The 12,934-nt window shown below is 40.2% G+C and overlaps 1 protein-coding gene across 3 annotated transcripts in view; it reads right to left on the bottom strand.

The window, feature by feature from the left end:
• LOC125484844 (transcription factor Dp-1-like) overlaps positions 1 to 12,901 on the bottom strand; it is an 18,749-nt gene extending 5,848 nt beyond the window's left edge. The window contains exons 1-3 of one of the 3 annotated variants that reach the window (XM_048605236.1): positions 12,405 to 12,901; positions 10,858 to 10,949; positions 374 to 440 (exon numbers count right to left, since the gene is read on the bottom strand). In XM_048605236.1, the coding sequence (XP_048461193.1) occupies positions 374 to 440; positions 10,858 to 10,869 (79 nt within the window). In that variant the 5' untranslated portion in view covers positions 10,870 to 10,949; positions 12,405 to 12,901. Of the gene's footprint in view, positions 1 to 373; positions 441 to 10,857; positions 10,950 to 11,697; positions 11,818 to 11,887; positions 12,260 to 12,404 lie in introns of those variants that run through there. The other 2 variants (XM_048605238.1, XM_048605237.1) reach the window with 2 other exon arrangements.
• Between the last annotated feature and the right edge of the window lie 33 nt (positions 12,902 to 12,934).

Raw genomic sequence — 12,934 nt, 5'->3', positions numbered from 1 at the left:
GAGAGAGAGGAGAAAACCACATATGGCCATTCTGCACATTATCTTTCGATTAGATATGGAGCACAATTAGCAGAAGTCTGGGATCACATCATCTGTTCATTGAAGAGAAAATGCAGCCAGTCCTTACGTATCAGTTTGTCAATACTGCACTAGATAGCCCCATTTCATCATACTCCCATCCTACTTCTATCAATTAAAAGGCAGAACCAGTTAATGAACCCCATTGTAACTAACAAGTTTTTCAAAGCCAAATTAAGCTTGCAGAACTCATTATATTCGAACCTTCCAACTAAAAGAAATGGAATGTGCATTTTATCAAGCGAAATGCATATTAAATATTGTTACTAATAACCAAACTAATATCAATACTTACTTTTTGCTGGACTAACATTCTGATCTGTGAAAACTTTGATCTCGCCGTTACTTTCTAGGATTCCAATCTATAGAAAAGAACACAAATATTACAAATAGTAATTTTACTTCATTATGGTTTAATGAATAGTGGAAACTGAAGTTTGAACAATTAATTTCAGAACCATTTGTGTTATTTTCCTTCATTCTTTTAGGTCTCAATTTCCAAAAAAAAGATAGGAATCAGGCAGGAAATGTACAATTTGCTCCTCGGCCTCTACTGCAGTACAATAATGTTATTTTGAACACATGCACTAGTAATTTTACAGGAGGAACTCTAGTCCATGTTTTTCCTCGCAGTTTTGAAGACCATTTTCCTTAGTCACGTAGTGATGATCGGGAAGTTATTTCACGTGAAATGGTCATTGCAAACTGAAGTCATGCCACAAATTTGCTCCAGAAGCTCTCAGTATGTTTGTTAGATATCACGTGAGAAACAAATGTTTTCATCAACTATGAAGTTGATGAGAATAGGAAACAGAGATGAATACACCAACATGCTGCAGATAAATGCCTTCACAACAATTATGGCTGTGGCATTTTAGATAAACACTTCCTTATTGATATTACAGTTTTGTTTTGTAAATTCTTACACAGGATGTAGATGTCACTGACGATGACAACTTTACTGCTTATCTATAATTGCACCACAGAGGGGGGTAGTGAGCTGCCTTTTTGCAGTTTCAGTCCATATGGCATAGGTACACAAATGCCATTAGGAAAGTGTTCGAGGAATTTGATCCAGTGACAGGAAGAGGATATAGTTCCAAGTCGGGATGGTGTGCAACTTGGAGGTTAATAGAATAGACTATTCTATTCTGTTAACGTACAGATGCTAGGATTACAGGAATCTGCCACCCTCACCTTTCTAGGGGGAGGGATGCCAGGTTTGGAAGGCACTGTTGAAGGCAAGTTAATGTTGCTGCATCTAGCATATGGTATACACAAATGCCACCTTGCACTACTGATGAAAGGAGTAAATGCAAAGGTGCTAAAATGCATGCCATTTAAGCTGGTTACTTTGTCCTGGATGTTGTCAAGCTTAGAGTGCTGTTGAAGCTGTACTCATCCAGGCAACTGGACAGCATCCCATCACATTCCTGACTGATACCTTGACATTGGTAATGTAAGGAGGCAAATAATACTGCAGTAATTCCAGCCGAAGACCTGCTCTCATAGCTACAGTTTTTACATGGCTAGCCCACTTCAGTTTCTGGTCAGAACGTTGATACTGGTGAAATCAATGGTAGTAATTCCATTGACTGCCATGGGAAGATAGTTAAGATTCTTGCTTGTTAGAGATGGTCATCGCTTAGCAATTGTGATACAGATGTTAGTTGGCATTTTTCAGCACCAACCTGTATGCTGTCAAGGTCTTGCTGAATATGGACACAGGATGTTTCAGTACAGACCTGAGGAATGATGAATGGTACTGAACACAATGCAATCAACAGCAAATATCCCCAGTCTAACTTTGCAAAAGTGGGGCAGTCAGTGATTAAACAGCTAAAAATGGTTGGGCCTAGGATACTACCCAGGTGATCTATTTCACAGTGATGTCCTTCATTGGCCTCCAACTGCTAAAACCATCTTAACTTTTAAGGTATGACTCCACCAGTGGACAGCACTCAACTCCTCGCTCCATTTTCATTTACTCCAGATCCTGGGACAAGCAAAGCAGAGACAAGCATGGGAATTCCTAGAAGCCTGGTACTCCACGAAGAATGCCATCAACAAACACAGAGCTCGAGCCCATATACACTCCTTGGTGAAGGAAAACCGGTAGTGAGGTAATCCAGCTCAATGGACTCCAGAGTTCAAATAACAGGCGGGAAAACACAACAGCGCTTCGGAGGCTGCACTGATGATGTTACCCAGCAGGGTAATGAAACGTCTGTGGAAAAGTAATGAACCAGCTCTGTGAGCCAACCAACCACAACTCCAGTTTTTCTCTGGCTCCTTGATGTCATATTCTGTCAAATGATGCTTTGATGTAAAGGACAGATACTTTGGCATCATCTCTGGAGTTCAGTTCTTTTGTGGACACTTGGCTCAAGACTGTAATTAGATCATGAGCTGAGTGTGCACGATTGAACCCGAATTGTGTGTCAATAAGCAGATTAGTGCTGAATATATGCTACTTGATAAGTTTGATGACATATTCCATCATTTTTCTGGGGTTCAAGAGACCAATGTGCTAATCAGTCATGTTGGATTTTCTGCTTTTTGAGATCAGAACATACCCAGTAATTTTTCATGTTGTTGGTTAAGCACCAGTACTGTAGCTGCACTGAAACAGCTTGGGTATGCCCTATAGTTAGCTCTGAGGCACAAGTCTTCAATACTAATGTCGAAATATTGTCAGGCCTATAGCCTTTACAGTATCCAGTGATTTCAGTTGTATGCTGATATCCCGTGGAGTAAACAGAATTGATTGAAGATTGCATTCAATGGGAGACCAAAGTTATCATTCACCTAGCACTTCTACCTGAAAACAATTGACTTCATACTGATGCGCTAGGTTCCCCAATCACTAAGGAAGGGGATACTAGACTGTCTTCTCATCTTCTTCACAGTTCAGTTATCTGCCACCACTCAACTCAATGTGGCATGTCTTTAGAGCTTAGCTCTGATTGACTGATGTGGGATCTAAGCTGACTAATGCTTTGCTGCTTTCACACTATTTATCTTGCATGTTGCCGTTTGTAGCTGAAGCTTTCACAGCAACCTTCAGCCAGAAGTGCCAAGTGGATGATCCACCTCAGCCTCCTCCTGTGGTCCCAGCATCACAGATGCTAGTCTTCAGCCAATTCGATTCACTCAATGTGATATCAATAAATATTGCAGACACTGGATACTGCAAAGACTATGGGCTCTAACAATATTCCAGAAATAGTACTGAAGACTTGGGCTCCAGAACTTCTCGTTCCCCCCGCCAAGCTTCAACAATGGCATCGTTCTGACAATGTGGAAAATTGCCCAGGTATGTCCTTTACACAAAAAAAGCAGCACAAATCCAACACGGAGATAGCAAGAACTGCAGATGCTTTAGGAACACAGCAGGCCAAGCAGCAAAGGAGCAGGAAAGTTGGCAAATGGGACTAGATTAATTCAGAATATCTGGCTGGCATGGACGAGTTGGACCAAAGGGTCTGTTTCTGTGCTGTGCATTTCTATGATCTAATCTGCAAAGACAGGGAGGGGATAGGAAAATGGGGTGTGGAACTAATTGGGTAGATTTTTCAAACAATCAGCAGAGATGATCCATACGTGTTCATCCTGCACTGTATGATTCTTGTGAATTCTATGTTAACCTTGCATATCTTAGAAGTCAACACATCCCATTACTCTTATTGAAATGACTTGATGACCTGCTCTTAGTTACACAATTTAATACTTCACAGATGCGACGCAACTACTCAGTACAGTTCCCAGCATACATTATATCCATGCAGACAGAAACAATAACTACAAATGTAATTTGTGATTACTGTTCATAGAACAGTCTGAGACTGGTAGCCACAGTATAATTAGGTCCTTGCTTAACATGGAGAATCCACACTATCTTTCAGATTAGCTTGCCTTGAAGTAACATCAGTTGATAGATAAAAAGAATAAAAATGAAAAAAATGCCATTCCATGCTTGTATCTATAGATTTGGAAGTACATAAATGGCAACGACCACGCATTGGGTTTGGAACATAAAATAGTACAGCACAGGAACAGGGCTTTCAGCCCATAATATCGTGCCAACCATGAAGCCATTCTCAACGAGTCCCATCTATCTGCATATAGGGCAGGGAATAGTGGGATATGGACTTTCTTGAATGTTACTTTTGTATCTGCTTCTACCACCTACACTAGCACCATATTTGAGGCACTAACCACCATCTGTGTAAAAAGCTTAACTCGCACCATCTCCATTAAACTTTCCCCTTTGCACCTTAAACCCATGCCCCCAAGTAGTTGACATTTCCACCTTGGGAAAAAGACTCGATTATGAATCCTACCATGCCTCTAATAATTTCATGTACTTCTTTCAGCTCGCCCCTCAGCCTCCAAAGCTGTAACAAAAACAAATCTCTCCTTATAACTAATACACTCTAATCTAGGCATCATCCAGTTAAACATCTTTTGCACAATTTCTAAAACACCCACATCCTCTCTATAGTATAGCAACCAGAACTACGCACAATACACCAGGTGTGGCCCAACTAAAGTCTTACAGAGCTGCAACATGACTTGCCAATGAATGCTGTATGCCTTCTTTACCACTTTATCTACTTGTGTTGCCTATTTCAGGGAGCTGTACAATCATACCCAAAGACCACTCTGTATATCAGTGCTCTTAAGGGTCCTGCCATTTACTGTATAACTTCCTCTTGTATTAAACGTCCCAAAAATGCATCACCTCACACTTATGTGGATTAAACTCCAACTGCCACTTTTCCACCCAACTTTCCAACTGACCTACATCTTGCTGCATTCTTTGGCAATCTTCCTTTCTATCCACAACCCCACCAATTTGTGTCACCTGCAAATTTACTAATCAGACTACCTACATTTTCATCCAAATCATTTATACGTATTACAAACCACAGAAGTCCCAGCACTGACCCTTGCAGAATACCACTGGCCACATACCTTCAGTTAGGAAAAAAAGCCCCCACAACCACACTGTCTTTTATGACCAAGCCAATTTTGTATCCAATTTGCCAAATCATCATGGATCGCATGTGGCTTAAACTTATGAACCAGCTAAACATGAAGGACCTTGACAAATAGAATCAGAGATATACAACATGGAAATAGACCCTTTGTCCAACTTGTTGATGCCGACCAGATATTCCAAATAAATCTAGTCCCATTTGCCAGCATTTGGTCCCTATCTCTCTAAACCCTTCCTATTCATACACATCCAGTTGCCTTTTAAATGCTGTAATTGTACCAGCCTCCGCCACTTCCTTTGGCAGCTCATTCCATATACGCACCACCCTCTGCGTGAAAATGTTGCCCCTTAGGTCCCTTTTAAATCTTTCCCCCTCACCTTAAATCTATGCCCTCTGGTTTTGGCTTCCCTCACCTCTTGTCTATTTACCCTATCCAAAAAGTCCATGTAGACAACATCTACTGCCAAACCCTCAATCATTTTCATCACTTTCTCAAAGAACTCAAATTTCAGAGACAAGACTGCACAAGGCCATAAAGACTATCCCTAATAAGTCCATTCTTTTCCAAATGAGAATAAATCCTGTTCCTAAGAATCTTCTCCAATTATGTTCCTACCACTGCTGTAAAACTTACTAGCCTATAATTTCCTAGATTATCCCTGCTGCCCTTCTTAAACAAAGGAACAACATTAGTTATTTGCCTGTCTTCTGGGACCTCATCTACAGTTAAGTAGAAAGCAGAGATCTCTGTCAAATCCCCAGCTAGCTCCTCCTTGCCTCCCTCAGCATCCTGGGACAGACCCTATCAGGCCCTGGGGACTTATCTACCTTAATATTTTTGAAGTCACCCAGCACCACCTCCTCCTTAATATCGACATGCTCCAGAATATCAATATAACCTTACCATCATCCATGTCCTGCTTGGTGAATACCAACACAAAGTATTCATTAAGGACCTCACACACTTTCTCTGGCTCCACACAAATTCCTTCCTTTATCCTTGAATGGACCTACCCTTTCCCTAAAACGCACTTGCTCCTAATTTACATATAAAATGCCTTGAGATTCTCCTTAACCCTTCCAGCTGAGAATATTTCATTGCCCCTTTTAGCCCTAATTCCTTATTTAAGTTATTTCCTGCTTCCTCTATCTTACTCAAAGGCCTTGCCTGACTTCAGTTTCCTAAACCTTAGATATGCTTCCTTTCTCTTGACTAAACTTTCAATATCACTTGTCATCCAGGGTTCCCAAATCTTGCCATTAATCCTCAAAGCAAAATGTTTGTCCTGAACTCTGATTGACTGACCTTTAAATGACTCCCACATATCCAATGTCACAACGATGACACCTGAAAACTGGAGGAACAACACATATTCCGCCTTGGAACCCTACAACCCAATGGTCTCAATGTGGACTTTATGAGCTTCAAAATCTCCCCAACCCCAACCTCATCCCAAGACCAGCGCCCCCTCTCGTCCCCACCTCCTTGACCTGTCCATCTTCTCTCCCACCGATCCGCTCCTCCCACCTCACTGACCAACCCCCACCCCAACTTCCTACCTACACTCACCTCTACTAGCTTCATCCCCGCCTCCTTGACCTGTCCGTCTTTTCTCCACCTATCTGCTCCACTATCTACCTTCTTTCACCACCTCCCCCTCTCTCTGTTTATTCCAGAGCCCCCTTCCCCTCCGTCATTTCTGAAGAAGGGTCCAGGCTCGAAACATCAGCTTTCCTGCTCCTCTGATGCTGCCTGGACTATCTACATATTGTCTCAAGAAACTCTCCTGGATGGAACTAACAAATTCTGCCCCATCAAAGCTCCTGACATTAAGAGAGTCCAAGTCAATATCGGGGAACTTAAAAGCACCCATAATAACAACCCTCTTGTTTTTACATCTTTCCATGATCTGCCTACATATCTGTTCCTCGATCTCTCACTGGGTTTTGGGAGGCCTATAGTATAACCCTATCATAGTTTGAACCTTTCTTATTCCTTAGTTCTACCCATATGGCCTCGCTGGATGCACTCTCCTTTTGAAATCTCCCTCTCTATGATGCCCTAAACATCTAAGTCCTGGAAGGGCCAGTCCTGCTCTTCTCTCAACTAAGTTTCTGAAAAGGATATGACATTGTGGTTCCATCTACTAACCATGGATTTGGTTACTCCTACATCTTTATCCAATCTCAGCTTGTTACAATAACCATCAAGGCTGACCTAAGGGATAATATTTATTGGCGATTTTAATCTATATATTAATTGGAAAAAAATACATTTGTAATAGTGAGGACTTTATGGAATGCTTTTCTCAGAGACGCTTTCTTAGAACAGCATGTTCTGGAAGCAACCAGTCAGCAAGGAAGTTGGGGGAGCAACAAAGAATGCAGTGGCAGTACAGAACTGATTTATGTGGGAAATTGAGACAAGCCTTAGTGGCAAAGAGCGAGAGTCTAGATTGCTGTGTTGCCTGTCCAGTGCTAGGGTTCAGGACATCTGCTTCAGCCTGGAGATGAAATAGAAGGTTTACTAGTACACACAAAGTAGAATAAGAGAGGATGCTAGCTAGAACGTAAAACCAGATAGTTTCCACATGTACTTATAGGGAGAGAGTACATAAAGTGAGTTTAGGCCCTCGAGAGTGAGAATGGGAATTAATAGATGATAACAAAGAAATGGTGATGCTACAAATAAATATTTTGGTTCTATTTCTTTACAGAAGGTACCAAAAAAATCCCACTAATACCTGCAATTAAGAAGTTTGAAAGAAAGAGAGAAACTTGGTGACATCACAATCACATTAGGCACTGAGCAAATTGTTGGAGTTATGGGTTGAGAAGTCTCGGGATCCTGGTGGATTTTATCCAAGGATAATGAGGTAGTGTTAATTTTCCACATTCATTAAATTTCAGAAAGGTTCCAAGAGATTAGAAGGCAGCAAATATAACCCCTTAATTCAAGAGGGGAAAAGAGGAGGAAACAGCAAATTCTAGAATTTTTTTCCTACCTATCTTTGTGCTATCAAACCTTAATGTCTGTTGTGGGGAAGGTGTTAGCATCAATAATTAAGGAGGTTATAACTTTGGACTTGGAAAAAATTCAAGGCAACTGGGAAGAGTCAGCGCAGTTTTGTGGAAAGTACATTGTGTTTAAACAATTTATTTGAATTCTAAGTAGTAACATGATGTAGATAAAGGGGGAGGTCATTTGTGCTGAACTTGGATTTCCAGATTTCACAAGGTGCCACATAAAAGATTTGTTCAAAGTAAGAACTCAGTTTAGAGGATAACATACTCGGATAAAGAGAAAATTGATTGTCTCGCAGAAATTAGAGTACACATAAATGGGTCTTTTCCAGATTGGCAGAACATGATGAGCGAGATTCTGTAGAGGTCGGTGGTGAGATATCAACTTTGTAGAATTTACATCAATTACTTAGATGAAGAGATCAAAGGCGTGGCAGCTAAATTTCCAGAGTGCACGAAGATAGGTAGGAGATATGTTGCAAAGATGCCATAAGGACACAGACTGATATAGAGGTTAATTGAGTGAGCAAAGTGAGATGATGCAGTGTAGTGGTAACGTTACTGGACTAGTTATCCAGAACCCCAGGCTAATGTTCAGAGGAAAGGGGTTTCAATTCCATGCGGCAGATGGTGAAATTTGAATACAATAAAAATCTAGCACAATGGTGACCATGTTGATTAACATAAAAAACTCAATTGGGTTCACTAAAGTCCTTTAGGGGAAGACATCCTGCCATCTTTATCTGATTTAGCCTACATGTGACTCCAGACCCATGACAATGTGGCTGTGCCTTAAATGATCTTCTCAACATTCAGGATGGGCTCGTATTCCATGAACGAAGAAGATAAAAGTCAGATGGTGTACGACATGGGAAAATGTGAAGTTGCTCACTTTGGTAAGAAGAATAGAAAAAGCAATATTACTCAAATAATGAACGTCTGCATAATTCTGAAGTTCGAGGGACTTACATAATCAAGTTATAAGTTACAAAAAGTTAGCATACAAGGAAACAATTAGGGCTAACGCAATGTTATTTATTGCTATCAGAGGAATTGAACATAAAAGTAAGGATTTAACAAAGCAATTATACAGGGTATTTATCAAACCACATCTCGAATAAGGTGTACAGATTTGGTCTCCCTGTTTAAAGAAGGATGTAAGCATGTTAAGAGGCTGTTCAGGAGTGATTTACAAGATTGATACCTAACAGGAGTGGTTTATCACAAGGAAAGATTGGACAGGTTGGGCTTGCTTTCACAGGGATTAAAAGTGTGTGGGGCAATTTCATTTATATGACCTTAGAATTATCATAAGATTGACATGGAACAAATATTTCCTCTTCTGGTCTGTTTAGAACTAGGTGAACACAGTTTTAAAAATTAGGGGTCCACCTTTCACGACAGAACTGTGGGAAAGTTTCTACTGAGGGTTGAGACACTTTGGAACTCAATGCTTCAAAGCAGGGCAGACGGAATCATCGAATATTTTTAGAGTAGAGGTCGCTAGCTTGTTAGGCAAGGGAATCAAAAGTTAGAGATAGATGGGAATGTGGAATTCTAGACAAACAAATTAACCATGATGTTATTGAATGGTTGAGCAGGCTTGAAGGGTTGAATGGCCTGCTTCTGCCCCTAATTTGTATGAATATGTATGTTGGGCTGCCTTGTGAATGCCTGTTAATTTACTGCAAGGCCAAGCTGCCAATGGGGCAATAATCCAACAGACAGCTGTGCATTCTGAAGTGAAAGAGTAAGAACATTTCTGAGAACAATTAATTGAAGTACATAATCAGCAGCTAGCTAATAAACTAGTTGGACTTTTCTCCTGTGGGAATAGAGAAGATATTTATCGTCACTCACACCCTCTCTTTGGGAGGATAATAAATTAAACTGCTGATATTTATTGGCCAAAATAACTTAACAACAAAGGTTATTGAGCAATTATAATTTCTGATGCAACAATACAGCAAATGGTTTGCACATAATGACATAGAATTGTCAGTCTCCAGAACTTCTTAAATGACTAAAAGGTGGTGAAGGGCCATAGACCACACAGGGATATATACTGATTGTAAGAACAGCAAGAATTACAGACTAGCTTGTATCAAAAAAGTAGTTTAAAGGCTTATGATCACAGGAGCAAGGAGTAAACTGAGGATTAAACCTTACAATGCGTTTTGATTTCAAAAGTGTAAGAATGCTGCACTTAAGCTAGAATAAGATATGCCTGATGTAGTGTGAGTAGATCTTTCAATGTATTGTAAAGAGGGTTGCACTACATTGCAGAATTTCTGCTTTTTTGACGGGACATTAACCCATTTATCCACTCAAGTGGACAAGAAGATTCCATGACTTCTGCCAGTTGATGGATCCAGACGTATGTACCTGAAGAACAGCTGAAACACAATGACACTATTTGAAGGAGCCTTCCTTTTATGCTGGCTAATAATCCACATTCACAACACACTGCAATATGACCCAGCAGTTGTTCAACTCATGATGTTTGTGGATCTTGGCTACCATGTTCGTTGACATAGATGCACATAATTGGACACAAAGTGTTTTAGTGGAGTCCTAATGACTTGCGATACGAGATATACTATAAAAGTGCAAACCGTCTTCTATTCTTTAAAAGCAAATAAGGCCAAGGGCATCTTTGGATTAATACAAAAATGTCAGCTAATGTTACCGAATATTGTTGCATATAAGTTCACAATTAAGGCTTTATTTTTGGCAAAAATAAAAGACTTACATCTTTGGCCATGTTAATGGTACTTTTATTGCTGAATTTTGGATACTTCAGTTGCCAAAATTAAAACATGCAGGATTCCAATGTGACGGCACCTAAATATAAAAGAGTGAAATTGAATAATTTTTTGAGTAAACTTCTTTTATGCACAAGTTCCAAAATATAACAGCCAATTAACTTATGCATTCATTTAACTTTTCAGAACTTCAACGATTATTTGGCTTGTCACTTTTAAAGCTACATTACATAGCAGAAACACTGCTATTTTCTTTATTTATTCAGTCAATTGCCTATTATATTCTGCAGCTTTTAGGTCATTTTAAATGTTTGTTCAAATATTTGAAAACATTACAAATGAAAATACTTTAGGCACTGAAAAATCAAAGAAACTTGGCAATTGCATACAAGCAAAACTTAATTTGTAAATTACTGAAACAGATTGTTGGGGCCTAGTCCTCCAGAAGCAACTAGGCAAATTGTGTAAAATCTGATCAAACAATCTGCAGTTTACGTAAGTCTAAAACCTACACCAAAACCTGATCAACATTATTACTTTTGCAAAGTGAGGTCAAATCCTAAAACGGTATGAGAATACATTAAGACAAGACGTTAACACAACCGGTTTCCTGCAGATCAGTTAGCAAAAAGGCCCCGCCAGGCCTCATGGCCTATCCACCAGATACACGAATATGAAATACAAATACATTTAATAATCGCTATTTTTCAAATCCCGTTCTAAGGACCAGTGCCTTCCATACCCTATATTCACCGTCTTGTTAACGATCAGAAAATTAAGCATTTAAAGATTACACTTTTTACTTTGAAAGCATGCTCGAAACAAACCTTCTGAGAGAGCTTATCCCTTTCATCAATATATTCATTGCTCCAAGGTGTAGTTCCTTCCAAGATTATACATTCAGATATAAAAACTATGCACATTTACAACGTCAAGAAGTTTGGACGATAAAAAAAGTTTTAGATAAATTAGCTTGCAATTGCTTTTGTCTTTCGTGCTGATGCCTTACATACTTACTCTGGTGTTATATTTGGAGGCGTTTCAATTTTTCTTTTAAAATTGAAAACCTAGCCAAATTCATACGTTTAAACAATTCGGGCCGTATTTGCAATTCCCCTTATACCCACTCCACTTCAACTTGGGACACCTCCAACCTCGGCACTCTCCCCTCCCCTCCTCATCAGGAGCCTATAGGCCTTGAAGCCAGGGGCTCTCTTACTGTAAACAACCTGAAGCCAAAGCAACAGCAGATGGGACTCACACCAGTACTGAAAGATTACAGCTTAAAAAAAATACAATTCTCCCTCCCCCCACCACCAGGCCTCTCCTTCCTTAATTCGTGTCAAAAAGAAAATGAAGCAGCAACAACAACAAAAACACTTCAGTCATTTTAACTCATTTCCAGGAACATCACCGAGACAAAATCTAGACAAGAAACTTAAGAAAAGCTTAGTTTGAGGCTAAAATTAAGCCGATCACATATTCCTTTCCCTATTTTCTTAAGAAAAAAAAAACCGAGGTGAAGCGATGATACCTTTTCAACACATATCAATCTGTCGACTCCACAGGCGGCGCTTTCTCAAATTTTTTTCCTCTTTCCGGGGGGGGGGGGGGAAAGGGGAGGAGGGGAGTAATGTGAAGAAGAGAAATTTAAAATAAATATAACAGCGATTAACAAATAAAGAAGGGGATGGAGGGGGATAGGGGTGAGTGAGGGAAATGAAGCAAATCGCCGCTTCTCGCCCAGCACCAGACACATCAGGGGAATGGATTCAAAATTAAAATAAAACTCAGCTCCAATCCACTGGAATTACATTGTCATTATTCTCTGAGAGGCGGGAAGGGTTTAGTTTTTTTTGTTTCTGTCAGTTTTTTTATCGCTACTGGTGTGCGGGGTGGGTAAAAGAGGAGGAGGAGGATGGCAGATTAGGGTGTTGAGATGGTCCTAGGATAGGATAAGATATGTTTTCAAACCCACTGCCGCCCCGTCTCCCTCCCTGCCAACCGACGCGCCGCTCCGGCCAAAATGAAGCTGCCTGCAGCCGCTCGCAACTGTTTTCATCC

The sequence above is a fragment of the Rhincodon typus genome, chromosome 14, assembly GCF_021869965.1.
Source record: "Rhincodon typus isolate 14 chromosome 14, sRhiTyp1.1, whole genome shotgun sequence".
Lineage (NCBI taxonomy): Eukaryota > Metazoa > Chordata > Chondrichthyes > Orectolobiformes > Rhincodontidae > Rhincodon > Rhincodon typus.
This window is presented reverse-complemented; position numbering and strand designations above follow the sequence as displayed.